At 34.3% G+C, this 27,652-nt stretch overlaps 4 protein-coding genes across 7 annotated transcripts; 2 read left to right on the top strand and 2 right to left on the bottom strand.

The window, feature by feature from the left end:
* The first annotated feature begins 377 nt into the window (after nucleotides 1-377).
* LOC124847731 (uncharacterized) lies at nucleotides 378-1,911 on the top strand. Of its 2 annotated transcripts, none has more exons than XM_088114360.1 (4): nucleotides 378-890; nucleotides 1,101-1,319; nucleotides 1,402-1,491; nucleotides 1,622-1,752. In XM_088114360.1, the coding sequence occupies exons 1-4, from the start codon at nucleotides 468-470 to the stop codon at nucleotides 1,673-1,675; spliced, it is 786 nt and encodes a 261-aa protein (XP_087970486.1). In that variant the 5' UTR covers nucleotides 378-467; the 3' UTR covers nucleotides 1,676-1,752. The 2 variants fall into 2 exon arrangements, with proteins under 2 accessions (XP_087970486.1, XP_047181242.1); XM_047325286.2 differs by having other exon boundaries at nucleotides 383-890; nucleotides 1,611-1,911.
* A 3,716-nt stretch (nucleotides 1,912-5,627) lies between these two features.
* LOC124847729 (double-stranded RNA-binding protein 1-like) lies at nucleotides 5,628-15,444 on the bottom strand. 2 transcript variants are annotated; one of them, XM_047325283.2, is made up of 6 exons: nucleotides 14,989-15,440; nucleotides 13,727-13,876; nucleotides 12,174-12,409; nucleotides 11,837-12,062; nucleotides 6,835-7,008; nucleotides 5,628-6,174 (listed from the first exon to the last, which is right to left on the bottom strand). In XM_047325283.2, the coding sequence occupies exons 1-6, from the start codon at nucleotides 15,314-15,316 to the stop codon at nucleotides 5,909-5,911; spliced, it is 1,380 nt and encodes a 459-aa protein (XP_047181239.1). In that variant the 5' UTR covers nucleotides 15,317-15,440; the 3' UTR covers nucleotides 5,628-5,908. The 2 variants fall into 2 exon arrangements, with proteins under 2 accessions (XP_047181239.1, XP_087970087.1); XM_088113961.1 differs by lacking the exon at nucleotides 6,835-7,008 and having other exon boundaries at nucleotides 14,989-15,444.
* Nucleotides 15,445-19,568: 4,124 nt separating this feature from the next.
* LOC124847733 (uncharacterized) lies at nucleotides 19,569-20,467 on the top strand. Its single transcript, XM_088112218.1, has 2 exons — nucleotides 19,569-20,132; nucleotides 20,217-20,467. Exons 1-2 carry the CDS (start codon nucleotides 19,750-19,752, stop codon nucleotides 20,224-20,226), a joined length of 393 nt encoding a protein of 130 aa, XP_087968344.1. The 5' UTR covers nucleotides 19,569-19,749; the 3' UTR covers nucleotides 20,227-20,467.
* A 1,927-nt stretch (nucleotides 20,468-22,394) lies between these two features.
* Nucleotides 22,395-26,959, bottom strand: LOC124847730 (5-methyltetrahydropteroyltriglutamate--homocysteine methyltransferase-like). Of its 2 annotated transcripts, none has more exons than XM_047325285.2 (12): nucleotides 26,894-26,959; nucleotides 25,847-26,200; nucleotides 25,659-25,746; nucleotides 25,316-25,443; nucleotides 24,828-25,219; nucleotides 24,573-24,736; nucleotides 24,258-24,338; nucleotides 23,989-24,155; nucleotides 23,799-23,904; nucleotides 23,397-23,647; nucleotides 23,102-23,303; nucleotides 22,395-22,992 (listed from the first exon to the last, which is right to left on the bottom strand). In XM_047325285.2, exons 2-12 carry the CDS (start codon nucleotides 26,194-26,196, stop codon nucleotides 22,630-22,632), a joined length of 2,292 nt encoding a protein of 763 aa, XP_047181241.1. In that variant the 5' UTR covers nucleotides 26,197-26,200; nucleotides 26,894-26,959; the 3' UTR covers nucleotides 22,395-22,629. The 2 variants fall into 2 exon arrangements, with proteins under 2 accessions (XP_047181241.1, XP_047181240.1); XM_047325284.2 differs by having other exon boundaries at nucleotides 26,684-26,952.
* Nucleotides 26,960-27,652: the final 693 nt, after the last annotated feature.

The following is a 27,652-nucleotide window of genomic DNA, read 5'->3' as shown; positions in this document are numbered from 1 at the left end:
TTTTACAAGTGTGGTAACTTGTGATTAATCCGTTTCAAATATACATACCAATAAAATAATGACACGTAATCTATTGTAAAAAAATTAGAAAAAGTTGTTAACTTGTATTTATATTTATGACAATAGATGATGTTGGGAAAGGTGTTATAGTGGACTAAGAGTCTACATGGACACCAATGACATGTTCAGCTACTAAACAAACTTCACATGGCACGCACATACAAGTACAACCTGCGTTACACATCACCATCAACTCAATGCATAGAAACTTCATTTTCTTTTGTCTTTTTCAACTTTATTTTCAACCCTACCCTATACCAATAAGTGTCTCATGACTCCACTCTATTCCATTTTTCTACCATCCAATGCACAAGAACTAAACTAAAAGTATGATTCCTGCCTTACCCTTCAAGTAATTATTGTTTAAATACACTTCATTTCCTCACACAGATACCAACATTCTTACAATGACAAACCACAGTTTTGAACATGATTGCAAGAGAATCCATGATTCTATAGGGGATTTGAGTCAGATGATCCCATCTCTGAGTTGTAGAACCCTCCTTGAAAGACAAAAGCTCAAAGAGACCTTCAAGGCAATGTATGGAGAGGAGTTGGTAAGTTATCTTCAAAGGTATGAAGATGTGTTTTGTGCTTCCATGAACTGTTCTGCCTTGTCCTTGTGGATGCTTGACCCACATGACAGAGATGCTGTTGTGGTTAGAGAGTCTCTTCAGCAAGATGAGACCGATTTCAAGGCTCTTGTGGAGATTTTCGTCTGCAGAAAATCAAGTCATGTTCTTCTCATCACACAGGCCTACCACAGAATGTTCAGGAGACAGTTGGACCAAGATATTATCAATCTGGATCCTCCACACCCATTTCAAAAGGTGAGATATTATCATAATCACTCAATTTAAGAATACAAGGGTAAGTCTAAGTTTCATATTAATTAAAAATAAAGTTAAATACAAGGAAGAAGACCTACAAATCTATTGTTTTAAGATTTTAGATCAAAGATGATGTTAATTCTTTATGTGGATTATACTTAGATTGATGAATTCTTTGTAAATTTAAAGAAATAGGTTTGGTTTTTGTAGATTCTGGTGGCATTGGCTGCATCACACAAAGCTCACCAAGTGGATGTGAACCATCACATATCCAAGTGTGATGCAAGGAGGCTCTATGAAACTGGAGAGGGAAGCTTAGGAGCTGCAGATGAAGCTGTTGTATTAGAAATTTTAAGCAAGAGGAGCATTCCCCAACTGAAGCAAACGTTTCTTAGCTATAAACACATTTATGGGCATGACTACACAAAGGTATCAACAAAAAGAATATGCTATTCAATGTATTGCTGTGAAGGGTTTTGAAATTTACTGTCTTCAATGCACTGTGTTTCAGTCTATCAATAGAGGGAATTATGGCCAATTTGGTAAAGCTCTAATGCTGGTTGTAAAATGCATATGTAATCCAGCACACTATTTTGCAAAGGTATGCCTTTTCTTTAATTACTCATTTAGTTCCTATACTACTTATTTAATCTTTCTCCAAAATTTAGTTTAGGAAGAAAGTGATTATCTGAAAAGCTGGAAATTGGTTAATAATGACAGAAACTGTACAGAAGCATCAAAGGGGAAAGAAAAAGTTTTGCAAGAGCATTGGTAAGCAGAGCTGAGGTAGACATAGATGAGATCAGAAGGGTTTTCAAGGAAAAGTATGATAAGGAACTTGCTGATGTTATTTGTGAAGACCTTCCATCTGGGGACTACAGAGACTTTCTAGTTGCTTTGGCTACAAGGTCATGCTGCATATGATCTTAACTTGTATAATCTTTCAGAATAGTATAAATCATATCACCTTTTCTAGTTTCATTTTTTGGGGACATGAATTGAAAGTAACTGACTTTCTATACATATATTACCTTTTTATATATATATCATATTGTAATGATAAATAAGGTTTCGACTTAATTAACTTGACTAAAGTTTTATCATACAAGATTAATTAAAAATATTAGGATACAATTATTACCAAATAAATAAGTATATATTTGTACTATATAACTATAAAAATAATTTATTGAATAAAATAACTAATTCTAAATAGGATCAAATAATTATTAAATAAGAAAATAAATGATAATAAGAAATAAAAATTAGAATGTGTGTAACATTAAATTTAATAGTCAAAACTATTAAAGAAAGTTAATAAACACAAAAGCATACATAAACGGAATATTACAGTCATATCATAAGATATACTAAAATGATATATTAATCAATAGTGATATATAAATCCCACAATGCTAGAGATAAAACTAAAGAGTATACAAGAGTTTTTTTTAAAACAACTACTAAAACAAAAAACTGCAACTCCTACAACTATACCACAATACTAATATCTTTCTATGGAGATGTCCCCAAACCTACATTCTCGTTGATACCATTAAGATAATAATTGCAAAAGGAATAATACAAACAAAAAACAGACCAACAAAGAAAAAAGAGTATGCTAATAGATTACAAGGTGCATTAGATAACAAATAACAAGATCATATTCATACTAAAGAATTCACACAATTATAAAGCACAAGTCACAAAAGATAAAGACTCTTCTAGAATCAATCATCCGGATAAAGTGATTAATGTTGAACAACTTGGAAGTCATGCATTTGTACTGGATACTCTTCCACCTGACAAGGTTAATCCTTTACTGTCATAAGAACTACATTGTTTTTTAGACCATGACCTCCTGCTACTCTCAACTCCTAATTCATCCTTCTTTATTTGAGTATGAATGATTAGTAGAGTTTCAGGATAACCTTCAGTCTATATCCCTATTTTAATGCATACTTTATAAAACGCGTATTAACAGGATTTCCTTCCTAGAATTCCATATATCATTCATCCTTTCATACTTCCTAGTATTTCACAAGCTCATATTATCCACAATATCTATCACATTCCAAAATAATCTCACAAGAAAGCTAAACTAGTTGATGTCGCCCAACGCCATAAAACCCTGCCCAATGCCACCAGTCCAAAGGTGCCTCTAGAAGGCTCTCTCCCAATGCCAACCATAAATGGCACCCACCTCCACTTTCTCGCGTAGTCAACCCAAGGTTTGTTCAGTGAAACCACCATCTGAGCTCCCAAGATATAAATCCTAGAAATATTGCTTAGTAGTAGGAAGTGGCACCCAACAACAAACTAAACTGAGCACCCCTGCACAAGTGGCACCCAATGGTCTTGAATGGCGTTCAGCTACACAAAGGCAGTGAGCTCTTTGACTTTGATTTCTCCCAATGAGGAAACCCCTCACCCACCAAAAACCAACTCAGAGAAGTCTTTATCTCAATGACACCTAGGGATATCAGTGGTGCCCAATGCCCATATCAGTGCACTAGAAATCCTTCTTTGGGTTTGATTTGTGTAAATTAACATTACCTAAGCTAGTTTACAGTTCCAAACAATTCAAAATCATACAATTCGTGATTCTTAACTTAACCAATATCATACCAAATCAAATCCCATAGAGGTACAATATCAACAATTATTAATTCGAAAACTTCATTCATACCTCAATTCAAATACACAAACATTATTTCACAAATTCAACAAGAACTAAATACCAATACATCTAATTCAAGAAGACACTTAAACTTAAATTAAAAATATGCACAACATCAATCAAAGTATAAACATGAAATCCTTAGCTTCCCTTACTTGACAAAATAACTCTAAATAGCTCCAAAACAGCAAACACACCTCTAAACTCACATGATGTTTTATTTACATATAGAAATATCACAAACATGATCAAGTCGTACCATTATGATCAGTAATCAACATAGACTCATATAGAAGGTCAAAATCTCACATTCAACCAAGGAAAGGGTCACCCAAGATAGATTTTTATTATACATATTATCTTTATTTTATCTTTATACTTTATCTTTAGTTAGTTTGTTATTATTCATTATTTGTATTTTGGGCTTAGTCTATATTTCTTTTATTATAAATAGAACACTCTATGTATATATTCAACCTAAAGAAGATTAATATCACACATAATTTTCAATATATTCAATAGATTTCAATCAAAGAAAAAAGGGTAGAAATTCAACTTACAAAAATGAAGAAACTGATCGAACAAAAGGAAAGAACTTACTAATAAAATCACTCCACCAGTCTTTGGTATTCAAACAAACGACAAGAAAGTTAGAAGACTTAGAAAGAAGTACGATATCTCTAGAAAGTGATTTCTATAAAAATAAAGTATTTTAAAATAATGAAACTGGTTTATAAAATTTATATTTATACTAAAAAATTTTAATATTAAAATATTCAAGACTATTTTAAACTCCTTGTCAATTCTAAAATATCACTTTCTAAACTATAAATATTAATTTTAATATAAAATTATAAACCTAGAATGATACTTATATATAAAAGAAGAAAAATGAAAAATGGATTGTCATTTGGAATATATATTGTTTACTATTTTATAGAAAATGTAATTTTAATCCATAGAATAGTTAAATTACAACTATCTATTTTTTTTTTCTTCCTATTGTCATCGTTTTTGTTCTCAAATATCATGGATAAACAATAATGTAGCATCAATAACCACATAAAGTATTAATCCGACGTGCAATTACATTGAATTTTTTTAAATAAACTATGTTTTTTTACGAAATTTATTGTCATAACACATTTTTTTTTATCAATATCAGTATTTCAACAAATTATTCACTAATTTTAGTTTTCCAATTCTTATTTATCATTATTTTTTTATTCCTTCCATCTTGTATCAGCATTAATAATGTGGCACTCATGTCTACAAAAGTGTTGGTAGTAAAAACATCTTATAGTTAAGGTACTACAATATGTTAAATCATAGACAATTTTATAGGATTAGATAAGTTTAGTCAAAGTCTAAGAAAAGTGTAAGATCAATGTTAAATCTTGGAAATGCAAACTTTGAAATCATCAATTCTTTTTGAAATGACAAATAAAATATTAATTTATTCAAAAGAGCCTCTCAGTCAAGCAAAACATTATCCAAAACCAACAATAGTGAGCTTCCCCAAATTTCCTGAGTAACAACCCAACTGATTAACTACATCTTCATGGTTGTGAAACTTAAGCACTTGACGTTCAAAGTGTTCAAATAATTTTTTTCTACTATAATATTCAACATAGGCGTTATTCAGAAGGTGATAAAGCATTGAAAGGGATGAAACGGTAATAGGTGAGGGTTGAGAGAATTTTTGCCAAAGGGAAAAGGGGTTAATGAGGTTGGAGTTGGAGTTTGAAATTCAAAATAAGTATATGTGATTTTTTGGTGGTAAAAATACTTCCACTGATGGATTTGACGGTAAAAACTCGATGTTTTTGAATGGAGGATTGAAAACAAACTTCTGTTTATAGACTAAAAATATGTTTGACCCCAGAAAAATTAAGTAATTAAGAGATATTGTTGGACTAGTCCATGATAATATTCAACCTACATCTCTCAAAAAATTAAGAATTGAAATTTGTAATTGAGGACGTGAAGAGAACGAAAATTAGTCATTTACATTTGTAATAATTAAAGGAATATAACGGCTACGAATAAAAAAGGAATAAAAGAACAAATATAAGGGTCTCTAGCATTTCCCCATAGAGCTATAGTTATCTACATATTCTTAAATGTTCTTCTCTGTAATCTGAGCAGAGAAATTCCTAGTTGTTGATGACTGAATAATTAACTAATCTGCTTCACTTTCTTTAGGTTAAAATCTCATCTGTGTCTTTTAGTCGATAGGTTATAAGTTCCATATTTTATGTTTTAAAATTTACCGGGAGTCAAATCCTACACAAATACATTGAGAAACAAAAAATATGATGCAGGAGTTCCAACTATCTCAATGAGAATATGAGTAAGCAACCCACTTGTCATCGCTAATTGGCAACATAGTTCCATCATCATCAATTTCCACGTTTGTCTTGCGTGAGTAAACAACAATCTTTTTTATGCATGAGGAGGTGGTGTACACTGCAGTTGAAGACTTGTCACTTGTTTCAGAAACCATTTTGCTGCTGCCAGACAGAGAAGGTGAAGAATTATCATTTGACAAGGTAGAAACCTTGGTGTAGCCATTTGTATTTCCAGATGTAGAGACATTCTTCACTGTAACAAAAACAGAAACTCAAGATGAATTGCAGTATGATGTGTGCTTTAGATTATCAATTTCTCAATGCATTAGATTATCAATATTGAAAAGATATCTTTGTCTCATATTGGAGACCAATGGCATTCAAAGTTGAAAGTTTAACAGTATTTATCCAAACAGGATCCTGCCTAACACTTGGTCCCACTTCTTCAAGCCAAGATCAAACTTGCACCATATTGGAAAAACTTGGTCAGACCTATAGCTTCAATTGGTCTAAAACAACAAAACCAGGTTTACAGCAAACCAATGAATTTCATAGTGGTTTATGATGTATGGATTATCTTCCAAGTCGTAACAGCTTTATATGTGCATGTCATCTTCCAAAATTTATGTGGAGTTAGACTATCTTAAACTTGAGTGATGACCAAAGAATTCATAGAAGGCTTTTACACAGCCAGCTAATGGAGAATTGTATGCAGTTTTTGTTTTTCCAAACTATACATATCAGAATCTTATTTCTTAATTTTTGGAATCTAAGTATCTAAGTATAATATCATTTGTGCTCTGGATTAGGTATTATACTTGACAGTAGATAATCTACAGAACTGATAAGAAATCCAGAAAACTATTTCATAAGGGGGAATGAGGTAGAAATGACAAGGGCTTTAACGGCTTACATGTGTCTGTGCTATGTTCACTCGAGGTGACTAATCCAAGGCCCACAGATGAAGTTGGATTGGCATCGTGTTTAAGACAAAATACCACATTTGACTCAGAGTGGTCAGGCGAGAACTTGGAAACCTGTCCTTCATAATTTGAAAAGGGGAATGAAGAACTCTTATCTGACTTGCCTGAACAAAAACAAAGCAAGATAAAAAAGCACAATGAGAAACACTTCTAAGTAGATATAGGAGATACCATGCTCTTAAATCTTAATCTCAAATTAAAAAATAACAGCAATAAAAGAAAGATATTACTGTAATCCAAAAAGTATAACTAGTTTTATTCTGACCCAATTTCCCAACTAAAAATGTGGTTGATAGCCCCTCAAACCATGTAGCTAGTATCAAGACATGTGAAACATAAAATAGATTTGAACATGATTTAACTTCCATGAATGCACAATTAACTACCATTAGTGCGACATGATTTATCGTCCCTGTCAACCCTTTTCATGATTTTGGCCTCAAAATCACCACTCTAGATAAGCTTTCACAAATTTTATGATTCTAGACCGAATCATGTGATTCTATTCGCAGTACATGGCACAAAAAAAGATATGTTAAACTATTTACATCGTCAACTTCATGATCTGTATCATATCATTCAACTAGTTCGAATCTAACTACCATGCTAGGAGAAGCTCTCACCTTATAAGTTGATTTTATTGAATTGAGTTGGGTTATGGTTAAGTAGGTAACAGAGAACAAGAGCATGGCTGATGTTTGGAATAGAGAGACTAAACAAAAGGTTCAGTCATAGAAAAAAGGTGAAAAACCAAGAAGATGAGTGCATGCAATTGAACCTAGGGCTTGTTGGAAGAACACATCGTAAGTGGCTAATCTTGTCAATAGGTTTTGGTACCTCTAGAGCTCAATTGTTTGAAAGAATGAGTTTTTGTGTGAGCTTGCTAATAATTCATGAATATTCAAGAAAGCTGTCAGAAATACTGTTGGTTATAATCCATCTCTATAATTCAAGAGTACTTTCTCTTAAATAGAATACAAAGAATTGATGATAGAAAAATCCTAATTTATGATGGATATAATCTATATATATAATTCAGGATCAATGATCATGTACAATAGACATAAAATATACTGTGAGCCTATTAATTCTCCTAATTATGAAATGCAATTGAATATCCTAATTATGTAGTTGAAACTATACAAGGTACTATCTACAACATAAATTATGGGATTTTGACACTCCCCCTCAATTTTGGTGAGTGGATATCATTCATTCCCAATTTGCTAATAATAGATTGAAACGTAGCACCACTTAGTCCTTTTGTCAATACATATGCAAGTCAATTTCCAAAGAGCATACAAATGGTGTACATATTGTGCCATTGTCCAATTTCTCCTTTATGAAGTGTTTGTCTACTTCAACATGCTTAATTCTATCATGTTGCACTGGATTATGCACAATATTTATTGCTGACTTGTTATCATTATACAGTCTCATAGGCTTCTTCCAATCAATCTTCAGGTCTTCTAAAAATTATCTCTAAACTCTTCCTTAGTACTTGACCTAGCGACAACATTTTGTTTCTTGCTCCTCCAAATGACTAAATTTACTCCAAGAAAAGTGCAATATCTGGAGGTAGATCCCTTGTCGTCTATAGAACCTACCCAGTCAGCATTTTGTGTAAGCTTCTAAGATCATCACATTCCCCCTTTGTAAATAGAAGTCCTTTTCCACGAGTTTCTTTCAAGTACTGTAGAATGTGATAAACAGCACTAACACAAGTCTCCTTTGGAATATGCATGAACTGACTTACAATCCTAACAACATAGGCAATGGGGGCCTAGTGTGAGACAAGTAGATCAATTTCCAAATCAGCCTTCAACAAGATGTCTATCCACAAATACACCTTCAACTAATTCACCAAGTTTGTGATTCTGTTAATAGGTGTCTCTACTAGTTTGCATTCTAATTTACCAGTTTCAACTAATAAATCCAACACATTTTTGTTGGGAGATGAAAATACCAATATGGGATGAGCCACTTCAATGCCCAAGATATATTTAAATTTACCTAACTCCTTAATTTCAAATTTTGTTTTCCAACAATTTTTGAAGGCTTCCATTCCTACGTGATCATTTTGTGTTACAACTATATAATCTACATACACAATCAGTAATGAAACTCCCCTTGAAGATGAATTCTTAATAAAAAATGTATGGTCACCTTGGCTTTTCTTGTACCCCATGGTCTTCCTTACAGTAGTAGACCTACCAAACCATGCTCTAGAAGACTATTTCAATCCATAGAATGCCTTCTTTAGTATACACACCTTTCCCTCCTCATCTTTAAACCCAAGCGGGACCTCCATGTAAATTTCTTCCTCAAGATTACCATGCAGAATGATATTTGTGACATCAAATTTCTACAAACTCTAGAGAAAATAAAATTGTAACACTATCTTTTTAGTAGATGAAAAAGTTTCAAGATAATCAATCCCATATGTTTGAATCTATCTCTTAGCTACTAACCTTGATTGATACCTTTCTATTGTTCCATCTACCTTGTACTTAACAGTGAATACCCACCTGCATCCAACAAGATTTTTTCCTTTAGGTAGATCCACCAACTCCCAACTTTTGTTCCTTTCTAGAGCAACCATTTCAACCTTCATAGAATTTTTCCAATCCTTACTATTTGTTTAGAGTTCTCTAAATATAGAGATTGATATATTGTTTCAAATTAATAAATTAAATAAGAATATTTTTTCTTTCATATTAATTCTTTCAAGTCTATCCAATGACTCATTCATAGTTTTTGGAATAGTGACCGTATTAGATGACCAAGAAAACTTTTGTGATTATTGGATAGTTTGTTATAAAACACAAAGTGTGACAATGGATACCTTGGCCTTTTAGTACATGATCAAATACATTTCCTTGCTGCAATTGGAAGATCCTGAACTTCAATGGTTGGCATAATCTATTCTTCATTAATGTCAGATTCATGGAAATAACAGACCATCTCCTTTGTGAGTATAATTGTAGTGGATGGATAACACTGAGTTTGTTCTCCAGTTATCTTTGGGCTTGACAGAAAAGAAGAATGAATAGATGGTGAAGTATAAGAGTCAATAAATGGTGGGGTATTAAAGACTCAAGGTACAAGATGATTTGTTGTCCTAAAAGTCAGAAAAAAATTTGGAGAGTAGTTGAATGGGATTGTTATCTTTTAGTGTTTTAGAGGGTAGATGATTGACCAAATTGGTAGGAAAAAAAAATCCTCTATGAATAATGTTGTTAAATTTAGGAGAGAAAATATAGAGATAGAAATATTATTCCATTGTGTTGTTTTTCTATTACACCAAATGCCCTATATAAGGAGCAAATAGACCAGCACACAACAGCCCAAGACTAACAGTACAATTACACAATTCAATATATTTCAACACTCCCCCTAAAGCTGGAGCATATAGATCATATGCACCAAGCTTGGAACATATAAATTGAATCCTAGGCCCCCTTAGAGATTTGGTCATAATGTCTCCAAGTTGTTCATTGGAATTGACAAACTCCGTAACAAGTTCCTTAGTCAACAACTTCTCTCTAATAAAATGACAATCAATTTCTATATGTTTTGTTCTCTAATGAAACACTGGATTGGAGGCAATATGAAGGGCTGCTTGGTTGTCACAGTACAGTTTCAACGACTCATTTCCACAAAATAGAAAAGCATAAAGCATGGGAAAGAAATAGAAAAGCCGAACGGCATAAAGATAGGGGAAGATTGCCGAACGGCATAAAGGCATTGGGAAGAGAGCCGAACGGTATCAAGATAGGGGGAAGAGAACCAAACGGTATAAGAAGTTATTTTCCAGGGAAGAATAAGAAGCTCCTCACCTTCAAGGAAATAATGCAGACACGAGTATGGTCCCATAATTTTTGTTTCTCATTTCGACCACCACCCAAGCCTCCAGACAGTAAGTTGCAGGGAGTAGCTAGAGGGTTCCCTTCCTATGATAAGACCATATCACAATGTTATGGGCTCAAACTTCATTGTTCCAACCTTGAGGACAAGGTTGTTTTGGCAGCAGGGTGTAATGATAGGATCTAAGGTAAGAGGATAGAAAGGCGGGAAAATGAGAGAGCGGTTAGGAAAGGCGGGATGGGAGAGCTTATATAAATAGAGTTCTATTCATTGTTAGAAAGCAGCTAGCCATATACTTTTGTATAAACAGGTCTTGGACCTTGTTGAGGGGGATTAGGCTCCCATTTCTGTATTTCATTACACGTTACGGTATATACATTCACAGTGAAATTCATACTATTCCTTTGTTATTTCTTGTTTCTATGTTGTTGGGTGTTTGGATATTGTGAGAAAGTTAGGTTTCTCAATCGGAAACCTAACACTCTGTTTCATGTTTTTTACTCCTACAACCTGCCAATTACTGGATCAAGGAGCAGGGAAGGTGATTGGACTTGCTAAGGAAGATAGTGGGCTCTACCGTCTAGAGGATGCTAACAGGATGCATAATATCAAGAGCCAAATTCCTTTGTCTTTGATTTCAGAAACAACACTCTCCAATAAAGAAAAAATGGGGTTATACAACCTTCGTTTAGGTCATCCATCATTCGGTACCCTAGAAATTATGTTTTCCAATTTATTTCAAAATTTGACATAAAAATGTTTTATTAATCCAATGATCCGGTACAATAAATATAAAATATACTGTCAGAATATTAATCCTCCAAATTATGGAATGTAATTAAGTATCCGAATTATGGAATGTAATTAAATATCCCAATCATGTAATTAAAACTGTACAAGGTAATATTATAACATAAATCAAGGGATTCTGAAAATATTATCACCAGGTTCCTGTACATCATATCAATTTGATGTATGGCATAAATTAATATATTTTGCAGATTATTCCTAAACTCGAGACATATGTTAGAATGAGAAACTACAGCACTAGTATTAAAAGAATACCTTTGTGTTCTTTCAAAGCCATATAAGCTACCTTGGCTGCACTCATCTCTGCTTGCTTCTTGGATTTAGCTTCTTGCCCAGTAAAGAGCACCCCTTCTACCTCCACTTGTGACACAAATAATGGCATATGAGCTTCACCATTTATATTTGTGCTATAAATGGGTAATCGGAATCCTTCCTTTTGAGTCAATTCTTGTAAAAGATTTTTGTATAATCCAGTATGACCCTGAATTTTTTAGACAATCATAAGAATATAAGCAGCACCAAAAGAAAGCATTTAAGAAGTTGAATATTATAGAATAAGTTATATAATTAGTTACAAGTGATTGAGACTAGCCTCTTCAACTCCGCCTGGTAATAATGACATTAAAGCAGCTCCAGCGGCTGCATGCTCAGCATCCTTCAATGTAGAATAGAATTTGTCACCTCCATATGTATGTCCATCAATAGTGACTTTGCACTTGAAACGTGTGGCATGAGGAGGACCCTCAAACTCGGAAGAATATACTGGAAGACCTAGATTTTTCTTTTGAACAAAGCTTTGCAGCTGGTTCTTGTACAAATGTAACATGTCTATGACAAAATTAAACGTCAAAAAGTTACACGTAATTCAATTAAAGTGTCATTTATTTGATACTACCAACTTTCTCCATACTTTTATTTCTCACTATGCCTAAGTTAATATGTGTAGCCAACCTAAACTAGTGGGATAAGGATCAATTGTGTTTAGTGTAGACAACTCATGTTCAATATGCATCAATACATGTCCAACTAAAAATAACACACATGGTTTATAATATGAAAAAAAAAAACAACTGGACACTAGCGTTGCCCTACAATCCATGTCCAAATAATTTGGAAAACAAAATACAAAACCAAAGCCAGCCTTTTAGTTTCTAATACAACTGCATTGCATAGTGTATTTTGGCTGCAACAATCACTGTTTTATACAGGATATTTAATACAGGCTCATGGTAATTAATACGCACAATAGAGGAAATTGACTTTCTCCTAAATCAGATTTTATGTGCCATAAACTGTTAATAAATATAGAACATGTTTGTTCCTGATTTTAAACACCACTCTTCAAATTGAAGCTGCTTCAAGGTTGTTACAACAAAATAATTCACTCCCCATAGAAGAAGGTGCAAACAAAATAAATTCATTCCAACCACACTAATTTTATTCACATGTGGGAAGAGTTTTTTCCATGCAATTAGAGTTGTCTTCTACTTATATACACTGGTTTGGCCTCATCATTGGTTGATATGGGACTAAACCACCACTCTTTAAGCAACTCCAAAAGTGGCCACAACTAACGAAGGCTATGGTGCAACTAAGGAAGCTTGTTAAAACTCCTCCTCATGTCCAGGACTTCCAGCATTAATTGTGGCAAATGCAGGTGGGTTCAACAATGGTTCTGTAAATGACCATGATCCCATGTTGAGAGAGAGAAAGAACAGCTAAAAGTAATGCTAAAATTATGTGTTTGAATGTACCACAGAAACACGTTTATATCGGGTAGTAGTAATTAATATACATGATTGGAGGGTATTTAGGTTTCCTATATCAGAATGTACGCACCTATAAACGCTAATAACTACAGAATACATTTGTTCCTGATTTCAAGAGCCACAAATATTTTTTCTGTGAAATTGACTAGTAAGAGGAAAAACTGCATCTGATTTTAAGATCAATCAAATCATATTAAAACTAATTCAATCTCCCCTGCACACCTCACACCAAAAGAACTCTCTCTCTCTATTTCTCTCTCTAACAAAAGAAAGAATTTTACAGTACTAAACTAGAACTAACTATAACACATAAGCATAATAACCAATAAATATCAATTTGATCAAACAAATAGAAGATAAAGAGAAATCATATCACTTTTTTGATTTTCCACTGTTATTGTATCTCTAACAGCCGGTAGAGGGTTACTGATTTGAGATGTTTGGCACACTTCTTCCAATTTCAGTTGCAGCAATCCATTTGAGTGAAGATGTACATCATCAACAACAGATCTGGGATCAGGTGCACCTATTCGTCCAATACAAAATAAAATGAATCTTTAAAATTTGTAATCCTGAATGTAGTCTAACAGAAATCAAGAATTATGAATATAGTCCATCCAGTTCTTTTTTGGGTAAGCTTGGTACTGGTAAGAATTATTCATCGCCAGAAACAATAACAAATACCTGTTAAAGATTTTGAGCACACATAGGGGTTCCCCTCCCAACAACATGTTTTATTCCATACTAAAGTGGCATCACAAGAGTTCCATGCGTAGACCACTTAGTTAAGAGATTACCTATAATTTGGGTGTTTTGAAACTTGTTCACAAAGGATTTAAGATGTGGGCACATTAATTTTTAGCTTATAAAAATCACATCCATGTCATCACACCCAAAACATAAAAGATCATCACATCCGAATAGTATGAAATCACATCTGAAACGTAAAACCAAACACACTATTAGAAAAAGTAGAATCAGTTTACGGTTCAAGTATTCTTTTTCAAGTAATCAAAACAAAATCTCATAACAAATTCCTCGACGACACAGCAGCAATTCATGACAGCATATCCACGCAGCTTCCTCCAAACCCCCAATAAACAACCAAAACAACACACCAATTTCAACATATAAACATGACTAAGTGTTCATAAATTTATGCATTCTTTTGTTTCCGGTACTCATTCTAACGCTTTTTCTTTTAAAAAAAAAAAAGGAATAACATTCTAGTATTTTAACATTAGAAACAAAAGCTGAAACTGAAAACATTTTCGTGAGCACGACCAAGAAAGCTTTAATTTTGATTCAGTAACGAAAAACAGACTCATGATAAAACTGTTCGAAATCATGTAATAGAAAATAATATCTTGTAGTAAAAGCCCATCTACAAATAACAGCCCCCAATAAAAGTGAATGACAAACTCTGCACCTCAACTCCTTCCTCCACCAATACTCAACAACATTATTTTATTACTTAACATGCAATTTCCGTCTTACCAGAAAAAAAATTACATACCCTGTCATGGAAATCACATTCAAGACAATCATCACCAAATGCAAAAAAAAAAATAAATAAATAAATAAATGCGCACGTGCTAGAAGCACAATAATAACACGTGAACAAAGGGGGGAAGGTACCAGAAGACGAGTTGCAAAGCGAAGGCTGAGGGAAAGAAGAGAGAGCGGGAAGGGAGAGAGTGTGTTGGGGAAAAGAGGGAGACGGCGGCGACGGTGAGGGCGACGGTGACGATGACGGCGGGGAGAAGTGGAGGAAGGCGAGCATAGCGGCGTCGTTTTGGGCGCTTTTGGAGTTGCGCGTGGGGGCAGAGGTTTGGAAGGACACGCCGTTAACGGTGACGGTGGAGGTGAAGCGAGGATCGTGATCGGGACCTTCTCTGGTGGTGTCGTAGGTGGGCAAGGGCCACGACCGTCGCTGGCACAGCTCTTGCACCTTCGTTTTGTACATTGCTCGCTCCGTTCGTTCCTCTTTCGCCTTCAACGTTCTTCACAAGTTTCCCCCCTGCATAGTATCACTGTAATGAATGATATACGAAACGGACCGAAACCGAACCCTGTCGTTACGGTTTGCTTACTGGATTTTATTTTCCTTATTGAACCTTCGTTTTATAGAAAATTACATAAATAAGCCTTTGTCAATATTCTTTAGGCAACTAGATATGCTGACATAGATTTCCAAGAATATGGTCGATGTTGACATTGAAAAATAGTGAAATTTTATTTTTTTATTTTATAAATAGAAAATGTAGAATTTAAATAAATTAAATAGATTTTTAAATTTCTGCTGACCAAAAATAATAGACTTTTAAATAATGAGAATAACAAAATTAAATTAAATAATAAAATAAAGATATTTCTAAGAAATAAATATTAAGTGCGTTGCGTAAATTGTTATTATTAATAATTTTTATATAAATTATTATGAAAAACTTTAATGAAACATTTAAAAAAATGAAAAAATATATTACACTGGAATTATTTATCGTTAAAATTTGAAATAATTTGTTTTTAATATTTAAAAAAGACATTAGAAAGTATAACATTGTTACAAATGGAAAATAGTAGTTTAAAATATGATCAATTACAGTTGAACTTTGTACTAGCCATTGTATTTTTGTTGATAAAACTTGAAAATTATTATAAATAAAATAAGAATGTAGTTGAGAAAATTTCCTTTAGATTTTCATAGAAATATTGTTATATATTAATAAAATAAGAAATCTTCCTTTACCATCAACACATTGCTAGTGTCATAAAAATGCAATAACAATATATAAATCGACATAATGTATGAGTAACTGTAATATATGACATTAATAGTTTTGAAACAGAAATAATACAAGAATTAAAAAGATGATTATTACACATTATACAAATTGTAGTGCATAACTATGAGTGTAGTCTTGGTTATTGTGTGGTAGTATGATTAATCTTTATAATAAGATGACCTCAAGGGCAATGTGACAACACATCTTACTATGACAATCTTTCTTCTTTTTTTTCTATTAAACTGTATTTTCAAATTGAAACAGATACATTAGTGTTAAATTTACTAGTAATAATTAAGTTGTCAAAAGGAACTATTTAGATTTGGTTTCAATGGATTCACAACTTCATGAGTCAACTTAATCCAACTTACTTATTAGCAAATTTTTTTTTATTAAAAAAAATAACAAAAGTTTTCAAATTCAAATCAAATAAAAGAAAAAGGCCAGGCCTTAAATTATATTTATGGTCAATCAAACATATGATTTCATTCACACAAAATTTTTTCAAAGAAAATGTTAATAATTTCGTAATGATTCAAATTTGTTTCCTCATAAAAATTGAGTTACTAAATATAGATTTATGAATTTTTCATATTGTCTAATTATTTCATACAAAAATCATTTCTTTGTAGCTTTCATTTCAATATTTTGTAAAATGACTAACCAAACAAAAAATATTTATTAAAAAATTAGGTAAATTAGTGAACACAAATTGAACTTAGGTGGGTCAGATTCTTAGTGAATTAGATTTAAACTACTCTATTTTAAAATATTAATAAACTACTCTATTTTAAAATTAGTTATAATATTAAAGTGGGTGAAAGAATTGAAGTTAAGGAAAGATACAGATGGGTTAATAATTATTGCATTGCTAAGTTAGATTGAAAGAAAAAAAAAGTAAAAAAAAATTAATAAAAGATTGGAAATTATATGGAGTGATTCTCCCTGCACCTCACCAAGTTCATCTTGCACCTCCTAATTTTGTTTTAATTCCAACTGTACTCCTAACTCTACTTTTGTTATGTCAATGAGCATATTTTGATTTTCTAAAAATGTTGACTCATCCACTCATAAAATTGATAGTTTTCCTTAGCCCCATCTCACTTTAAACCCTACACCCCTGCTTCTTTCTCCTCTCTGCCGCATCTCATGTGAAACCCTACCCTTGAGTCTTTCTTCTTTCTCCTCTCTATGGTTATGCCTTCCTCCCTCCTTTTTCACAATTTTTTGAATGTGTTGAGTGGTCTTCCTTCCCCCTGTTCAGTTTTTTGCTCACTGTTTTTTGTGTTGGTGCCGTAGTTAGCTCTCGTCCCTCGTTTCTTCACTCGTGTTGGTTGTTTCTTCACTCGTGTTGGTGTCGTGGTTGCAGGGTGTCTTCTTCTCGTACATCAACGTCCAAGTTAATTATTTTATATATGCAGGTGGGGAAAAATGATAGGATGTTTGTGTTTGGTTGATCTGCATGTTTTATATATGCTTTGATTTGGGCGAAGGAGTTGCAAGCCAAACCGCACATGGAACTGCGGTTAATGGCCCCCGCACTTAGAAGTGCGGATTTGGTTTCGTCGTACTTGGATATGCGTGAGACAATAACCGCAGGTGGATCTGTGATTAGTTTTTGGAGGTGCATGGCCGCTGGCGCATTTGGAAGTGCGAATCTGGGTTTTCTGCAGTTCGAACTGCGGCTAAGGCCAACCACAGTTCGATTTGCGACTATATTTTTCGATTTAGGGTTGTACGGTTTCGGTCCTGGAATGTGTTATTTGGTTATTAAGTTAGTATATTTTATTTTAAGAATTTTTTGTTTTGTTTGTAAAATTTTTAATTTTTTTTGTTAGGTTTAAATGTTAAATGAAATGTAATATATTTTCGGAATAAATTTTGAATATTTTTTTTGTTTGTTAAATTTGTTTGAAATTGTTTTTATTCAATATTTTTATTTTTTTGTTTTTGAATTTAGATTTTTTATTAAATAATTTATTCAATTAAATAATTATTATTATTTGTAAATTTTATTGTCGTACATATTATTTAAGTAATTTTTTTGTTATTTTATTTATTTCTTTAATATTTTATTTTTGTTTGATAATTTTTATTTATTTATTTATGATTTTATTATTAATTTTTAATTTTTTGATTTCTTATTATTTGTTTCAATATTTATTATTATATAATTATTTATTTTTGTTCTATATAATATGTTAATAATATAATTGGTTAATAGAAATGGTTAGAACTAGAGGTGCATCATCTTATCCTGATGAGGCTTCATCTTCTCGTGGTGAACCATCATTTTCATCTCATGATGAAAGGAGACGACCTACGACATCTGCTCGTAGAAGACGCGTAGAAGAATATCGTGTGGACGTCATTCATGAGCATGATCATGAGGAGCAAAGGAGTTTATACAGCAAGAACATGCTCAGGACGATTTTGTTGAGCAAGAGGATGTTCAACAGCAGGATGACTATAGTGAGGAAGAAGATGAAGATGAAGATGAAATTTAAGATGATGGATTTCCAGGAGGTCCACGTGACACCTCCATGCTTACACATTATACCCAGTATGTTGCATTTGCCATATGGCAAGGCCAGGTTAGTCATAAACCTAAAACAATTTAATTGTTGATTAATGGTTTATTTATTTTTGTTATATAATTTTGTGTTTTTATGTAGGATTGAGGGAAGATCAAAGTGATATCCCATGGTAAAAAAATTAAAACATTTTAGAATGTATCATGAGGCTATTGAGCCTTATATCTTTATGTCGGGGTTGGCTTCCATAGTCAACCTATCATACGAGTATGTCGATCATGGATTGATCGTTTCCCTTGCAAAGAGGTGGCACCTAGAGACGAATATTTTCCACCTCCCGATAGGTGAGATGAGCGTCACATTAGATGACGTTCACAACCTGCTCCACCTACCTATCATGGGACAATTTTGTGACGTGGAGGACTTAGAATACGATGAGGCTAGATCTCATCTTATGGACATGTTTGGCGTCGACCGCGCCAAAGCTTCAGCCAAGATGAAGTAGTCACGCGGTCCGAAAGTTAGGCTAAGCTGGCTCCGCGAGGTCTACCAGGAGTGCATTGAGCAGGAGCTTTGGGAGTGCGCTGCTCGGGCCTACTTGTTGCATTTGCTTGGATGCACAATTTTTACTAATAAGAGTGGGACATTGATTCGGGTCTCGTACCTCCTTCTGTTGCGAGACTTGAATGCCTATGTGAGATATGCCTGGGGAGCAGCTATACTAGCACATACTTATGAGCAGATAGGAGATGCTAGCTTCACTGGTGTCAGACAAATAGCTGGATATTCCACTCTTCTACAGGTACATTTTAGTTTTACAAAATTTTTGTAATATATTTTAGGAATGTATAAAACAATTTAAGTAATGTTTTTTGTAGAGTTGGATATATGAGCACCTTTCTGGCATGGGAAGGAGGCGAGTCTCGGATAGGTACACATACCTCGATCCACGGGCTTCACGATATATACCTCTGAGGCAGGGTTGGAGTCATACGAAGGGGCGGACATATATGGATGGGCTCACTTATGATGCGCTCATCTAGCATCCATACATTTCGCACAAACGTACCTATCCATTTATGGCCATATGTATGTTTTCAGGATGGATCCGACTAGGTGACATGATTCACCGACATTTGCCTGAACGTGTGTTGCGTCAGTTTGGTTTTCAGCAGATCATACCACGTTCGCCTGAGAGTCTTCTGATACCAGACATTCCTACGATTGATCTAAATTGGCTGAGGTATGTAGAGCATGCCATTAGTGGTGTTGCTAAGGCTCATGAGCCCTCTGCGTATGTTGATGGATACCTACTGTGGTTTAGACGAGTGTCCCACCCGTACATCACTCCAACTGACGACGATGATCGACCTAGTCTTGCACCGCGCATGAGGCGACACCTTCTGGATGACATCTTGTGCCCCCAGTTTGTCGTAGACGGTCTCCTGAATCTGGATTGTTGGTATGTAATGAAGCTAAGTGTGATTGTGTATTATATCAATTTTTCATACATAGTGAATTTAATTTTTTTTTATATTCATTTCAGGGTGGTATGAGGCGTGTGATCAGGATGCTGCACTAAATCGGGATGTGTCCAAAACAGGTCACTAACTACGTCTGAATCGTCCAAACATCTACTTCTCTGGATGTATTTGTCTCTATCTAACAACAACATCAACTACTGCATTTTCGTTCTTGACCCTCTCAAAGATCGTTTGAAAATGTATCTCGCGTTATATATTTGCTTTATCGTCGTCACGTTATCTTCATTGTGTTCCTTAAGAGTCAATAGAATATTTGAGGGCTTAACTTGACTCTTAGTCATGTCAACAAGAATTGACTGTTCAGCAGCATTTAACCTCCCCGCAAAAGGATGACCAACCAAAGTCTCTACTAATTCATGGTTGTGATAGTCGCACATAACTTTTAACACCCAACCGAGTCCTTTAGGTTTACCCCTTAACCTAAACAGACACTCACATTTTCTTGTGCCAGATAAACTAGGCTAAACATCTGCCTTATACTTTTTATACTTCTCACTCCTTTCACATCCTAACACAATGAATGTCTTTCTTCCAGCTTCATCAGTTGTTGTGTCAGATCTTATAATCACGACAACAAATCCAAGGTCGAATGCAATCTTTCGAACCCATTCAATTAAATCGACGCGTGATGGGAAGATTTGATTAGTGGAAAACTTATTGGTGTAATCACCCTCACCAACTTCATCTAGAAAAGAAGAAAATTTCGACATAAAAGCAGAATTTATTTGAGAATCGAGAAACGTGTAGTTATTCATCTTATATAATGAAATAAGACCTACAATAAACATTACAATATTCAAATTTAAAAATAACAATTACAAAATTAATAAAAACTTTTAAAATTTAATTAAAATTTACCTAATATAAACATCTTATAAATTAAATCAAAATTTTAAAAATTAACAAATAAAAATATTTCATAACAAAATATTAACTATTACGTAAAAAAAAACCACTTAAATTATTAACTAATACATAGAAAATAAATACAATATAACATAAAATTTTATAAACTAAATACTAAATAAAAAAAATTACATTAAATAATAATTCATTAACACATTAATAGTTATAAGATTAAGAATGACAAAATTCTTTTAAAATTTTATGTATGTTATTCTTAAAATTTCATGTATGTATGTGTATGATAAAGTTAATATTAATTGATATTTATTTGTTGTTTTATCTATATATAATTAGAGTATATATAGCATTTTGATCCTATAGATATTTTTTTAAGTGAATTTTTTAGTCGGGTGAATTTTTTTACCCTACCTCATGTGGAATATAGCCGAACCTACACTAGACCAAATTTAAAGATATATTCTTGATAAAATGCATCACAGGGCGATGAAAAAATGACACCTTCAACACTTCATGCGTTGGAAGCATCCAATATTTTACTCAGTAAAAGGAAAATGTTTTGTTTGTGGATTTTTAAAGATTGGGAATTAAGGATTTTATGGATTGCTCAGAAAATAGATTGTATTTATAATTAAACATATAAATATTTATAAAATAAAATAAAGAACAAAAATTGTACTTATAATTTTGATCCAGGAAATAGATTTATGTTATGAAATATAACTTTCTGACTCAGGTATTCATGTCACTCGTGTAAAATACGTGTGGACCTAATCATTGAGTAATACAAGTTATTTTAGAAAAAAAAAATATATTCTGAAAGAGTTGTGAACTTGTTATTAAGTCATGGCAACAAAATTCAATTTTCATTCTTCTTATATCTATTAACAATTATTTCTTCTTCTCTTTTTTTTATCCATTTTATGCATTGTCATATTTAATTTTGTACAGCATAGCCATGCATATGGTAATGTTGGCTTTTCTTCTTTTAGTTTTGGAAAAAGTTTTTTTAACAATTTTTTTTTTAATAATTTTTTTATAACTGCTTGTGTGATAGTATGTGATTGATTTATTTTAAATATACGAACCAATAAAACAGAATCTATTATAAAAAATTATTAAAAAGAATTGTTAGCATGGTCCTTTAGTTTTATCCCAGTTTATTTATTTTTTACTTCAATTGAAATTATTTATTTTTTAGTGGTATTGAAACAATAAATCTTTAACAGGTTCTTTGTGGTTTAATGACTGGTCGGTTTTAAAAATATTGGTAAATTGTTACTCTGTTTCGTGGATATTAGGTGGCCAATAGCGCATTACACAAAGGGAAAAATTGTATTAATGTATGAAGAAAAAAAATAGAATATTGCAACTGCATATCAACGTAAACAGAGGCAATGCCACAAGAATACAGAAAAGCAGGGAAGAGTGTACTAAGCCGCTAAATATTCAACACTCAGTTATTGCAACAACCAAAAAAGCAAATGTTCTTTTCTCCGTGCATCCAGCAGAATCACGATGATTGCTGAAATTCTACTTTGGTGCCACCATTCACTTGGCAAGCTGGTTACGGATGAGTTTTGTGGCAGCAACCATGTTTGTGAGAGCTGGATTCACCTCGGCGTACTTACGTGTCTTGAGACCACAGTCAGGGTTGACCCATAAAATGTTTCGCTCAAGCACTGCAAGCATCTTGTTGATCCTATCAGCAATTTCTTCAGTTGGTGGTATTCTTGGAGAGTGAATGTCGTACACTCCAGGGCCAATTCCAGCTCCATACTTGACTCCTTCGCGGAACACTGACAAGAGCTTTTCATCAGAGCGAGAGTTCTCGATGGTGATCACATCAGCATCCATATCAATGATTGAATGGATGATATCATTGAAGTTAGAGTAGCACATGTGGGTGTGAATCTGTCAATTGTCAAGAATACACACATTGTGTGCAAGTTCATTAGTCTTTTGTGTAAACCCAGATGAAAAGTAAATTCGTTCTAACCCATTGATTGTAGTCCAGAAGTACCTGAGTTGTATCCTTCACACCAACATTGGTGATTCTGAAACCATGAACAGCCCAGTCCAAGTAGTTAGCTTGCTCTGACTTTCTCAATGGTAAGCCCTCTCTCAAAGCAGCCTCATCGATTTGGATAACAGTAATACCAGCCTTTTCAAGATCTTCTACTTCGTCCTTGATAGCTAAAGCAATCTGGTAGGTGGTCTCAGACCTGTAGATAGTTTAATTAACACTATGTTAGAAATAGTAACAGGGTTAGTTCTGATTGCGGTATTGTTGTTTTCAATGGGTCTCGAGTTTGTACCTAGGCTGATCATTTCGAACAAAGGACCAGTTGAGAATAGTGACAGGGCCAGTTAGCATTCCCTTCATCGGGCGTTTGGTCATGCTCTGAGCAGTGTATGACCAGAAGACGGTCATTGCCTTGGGGCGACTCACATCACCATAGATGATTGGTGGCTTCACACAACGAGATCCATAAGATTGCACCCACCCGTTAACGGTGAAGGCAAAGCCTGATAACTGCTCACCAAAGTACTCCACCATATCATTCCTCTGCAATTAAAGGCTAACCATTTGTCAAGATTATGTTGCTCTTCAAAATGAAAGAGGTGGATGAAGATCTATAAAGATGTTTGAGTGTAATGGATCGCTCTTATTTGCTATTCCAGACTGAATATTTAGTTATGTGAGGATGAAAGCTGACCTCAGGCTCCCCGTGTACCAGGACATCAATATCAAGCTGCTCTTGGAGTTCAACAACTTTGCGGATTTCCTCTTTAATTGCATTAACATACTCCTCCTCGGAGATCCTGAAAGCAAGAAAAACAAAATAGTCAGAAAAAGACACATGGAAAGGAAAACAAGCCAATCTATTGACTCTTTGCCTATCTTACTTGCCAGCCTTGTATTCCCGACGCACCTTCCTCAGTTCAACAGTCTGAGGGAAGGATCCGATGGTGGTAGTTGGGAGGATTGGAAGGTTGAGCTTCTTTTGTTGAGCATCCAATCTAGTGCTGACATTTGTGGCGCGGCGATGATCAGAACCCTTCAATGCAGCAGCCTGTGAAGAAAATAAAAGATGTCATGAATAACAAGAGAATAAATTTCATAACAAATCCTGCTCAACGAAGTTGATCAGAAAACCATAGAAATTAGAACTCACAGCCTTCTGAACGGCCTCATTAGTCACTCTTGGAGAGGACTTTCTTGAAGCCTGAGCAGAAGCATTAGAAGAGAAAAAGGCCTGAAATGAGAAGATAAAGAAAGTAATTCAGTGAACAATATAGTCAAACAGAGGAAAAAAAATATATGAATATGAATATATTTGCTGTCACTGCTGACTTGCTAACAAAATAGTTGGCTAATTTCGTCATACATGCTATTGTTATTATGGGACTATCGTACTTTCCCTCAAATTTCTTAATTTTATGTCAGTGATAATGCTATGCTATTGTAAAATAAAAGGAACGGAGTTTACCTCATCCTTTTGACCAGCCAACGCCTTAGCCAATGCATTTACTTCAACAATTTTTTGGGCCGCAAAAGCCAGCCATGATTTGATCTCATTATCCAACTTGGTCTCATTAACAAGATCAACAGCCGTGTGAAGAAGTGAGCAGGAGGTGGACACAACAAGTTTATCTGCATTATAGTTTAGTATATAAACGAATCAAGTGACTGCGTCAACAGAAGAAGAAATCTCCCAATTTTTTTCATGAAGTACAACAAGTACCTTTGCCCACAATCCCCTCAAGACTATTCAATGTATCCAGTGAAGTAGCAAGATTATTAGCCCAGATGTTTCTTCCATCAACCACTCCAGCAAACAAGTACTTTCCACTGGGAAATCCACCCTTGATTAGATCAAGGGTCTTAGTTCCACGGACTAAATCAAATCCAAATGCCGTGGCTACATTAAGAGATGTGAGAGTCTGGTATGCCTCGGCAGTAACGTCAGCGAAGTAGGTCTCAATGAGAACATTTAAGCCAGATAAAGCAGATTCAAGTTCTGCGTATGCCGTAGAAATTGCTTGCAACTTTTGAGACTCAAGGTCCAAGACAAGGATAGGTTCATCAAATTGAATCCATGAAGCACCAGCAGCTTTAAGATCAGACACAACTTCCCTGAGATTTTAGTCATAAGCAAGATTGAGAATTAACACAAATATAAGCATGAAGCCCAAATTCTAAAACTGCACTGTACACAATTTAAATTCTTACTTATAGACAGCAAGGATTTTTGGGAGGAGAGAAAGAGTACAAAAGGATTTATCAACACCCTTGGCAGGTTTGGAGAGAGCCAAGTATGTTACAGGGCCGACGAGGACTGGAACTGTATCTACTCCAAGCTGGAAGAGAAAATAAACATTCAATGAAAATGTCGATATGAATAATAGCCACTCAAAAACATCATAATGACCCCCACACAGAACAACAAATATCCCCAGAACTTTTCCTAATGAACAATACGCAATTTTCTATGCCAATGCTGCTCAACTTAACTGAGCTCTTTTTAGCTAACTTAAAGTTTGCAAATAAGCAGAGTATGGCTACAGATGCATACCGCCTTGGCCTCCTTGTACTCATTCACGGCCTTGTGAGAAGCATAAGTAAAATTCATATCAGGTCCCAATTCAGGGACAATAAAGTGGCTGGATCAATGGTCACACAAATGAGATCAGTAAACAAATCATTACCATCTCTGCATCATAAATTACAATCAATACAACAAAAACCTGAGCCACCACTTACTAGTTGGTGTCAAACCACTTGGTCATCTCCATGGCCGGCACAGAGGCATTTCCTCTGGCCATGGAAAAGAAGGTATCAAACCCAATCTCGCCGCCAGTCCACCCATATCTGGCTGGAACGGCGCCAAGCATGGCAGTGGTATCGAGCACCTGATCATAGTATGAGAAAGTGTTGCTGGGGATGTACTTAATCCCAGCATCAGTCATTTGTTTCCAGATGGATGCTCTGAGATCAGAAGCCACCTTCTGCAAATCCTCTGCACTGCTCTTCCCGTCCCAGAATGACTCTAGAGCAAACTTCAGCTCTCTCTTGGGACCCATGCGAGGGTATCCAACAATATGGGATGCCATTGTTCTGCAAACCAAATCAAATAAATTATCAAATTACAAACCAAATATTCAGTCGCCCACGTATCAGAAAATATTATCTCACACGAGTCTCATCTCTATACTAAATACTCAACACGATGCATTCACATACACATGACTAAAATCATGGATTAAAATCGCGCCTTGAATGCATACACATTTTAAGTTAATAACATGGTCTTGTCCATAACTTTCCACAACTACTCACAACCTTGACCATTTACTTGTCACCAATAGGTGTAGATTAGGTGCGAAATTCAACTTCCATGATTCATATTACATCCAACCACCAGGAATAAAATAGCATTGGATTGGTAAACAAACTCAATTCACTAATCACAAGGAGGTGTTGAATTTCATGGAAGATCACGTTGTATGCAATTGAATTGTTTAAAAAAAGATAACAAATTGAGATCCACATTTAGATCTACACATTAGAAGAAGAAATAGTAAAAGCATGGAAAATTACCGGTATGGAGAATGAGGAAAAAGGAATAGTAAGAGTAGTGTTAGTAGAAATGTAAAAAGTGTAGTTAGAGGAATGTGTAGAGAGAAAAGGTTGTTGTGAAGAGAGGAAGTGAGAGTGGTAAATTTAATAAGGGGAGTGAATGGGTGAAAGGGGAAAAGGTGAAGGTGGATGAACGAATGAGAGTGAGAGAAGGAGAAGAAGGTGTTGTACCCTTATTTGCTTGTGGTTATTGACCAGTTCTCTCTTCGTTTCGGGAGAAGCAGAGAAAGAAAGAAGGCGCGAATGAAATGGAGTGGCCTGCGGAGTATTTATAGCCACTTTTGGATCCACCAACTGCTCTTATTCAGACATCATCATAAATTAACTTTAAGGGATGATTTAGTCTTTGTTTTATTTTAGTTTATTTTCGTTCTTTTATCATTTTTTAATTCAATTTATATTTTTAATTTGTTTCAAAAAAGTTTAATTTGATTATTTATGTGAAGTTAATGTTAACATTGTGTTTTGTCATGTATAAATTCGTGAAATTTTTAATTTTTAATTTGTTTTAAAACATAACATGTGTTAGGTTATAATTGTGACTATCATGTGATATGTGGCACGTAATAATTTATAATTTATTTTTTGTTTCTGCTGAATGGGACTGGGGAAAACTCCTGATACTTTCGTCTGGAAACACTCCTTCTTCACCGATCCGTTCTTCTCCCTTCGTTCTCCTCGCGCTTGTTCTCCACACAAATGGGTTGACCTGCAGCAAACACTCCGATGCTCAAGTCAGAATGGGCTTTTGCAAGTCTATATAATTATCAAAGAACCGAGAGTTTACCTTCTCCTTTGACCGCTATTTATATGATTTCAGGGAATATTACCCATTAATTTACCTTTTAATGGCTTTCAATGCACATCTTAAATATTCGACAATGACCGTTACCTCATTAACTACACATTCATGAGCCTTCAACGGCTGTC

Source organism: Vigna umbellata, chromosome 4, assembly GCF_029865625.1.
Source record: "Vigna umbellata cultivar VRB3 chromosome 4, Vumbellata_1.0, whole genome shotgun sequence".
Lineage (NCBI taxonomy): Eukaryota > Viridiplantae > Streptophyta > Magnoliopsida > Fabales > Fabaceae > Vigna > Vigna umbellata.
Note: the sequence above shows the minus strand (reverse complement) of the source record. Positions and strands in the feature narration are given on the sequence as shown.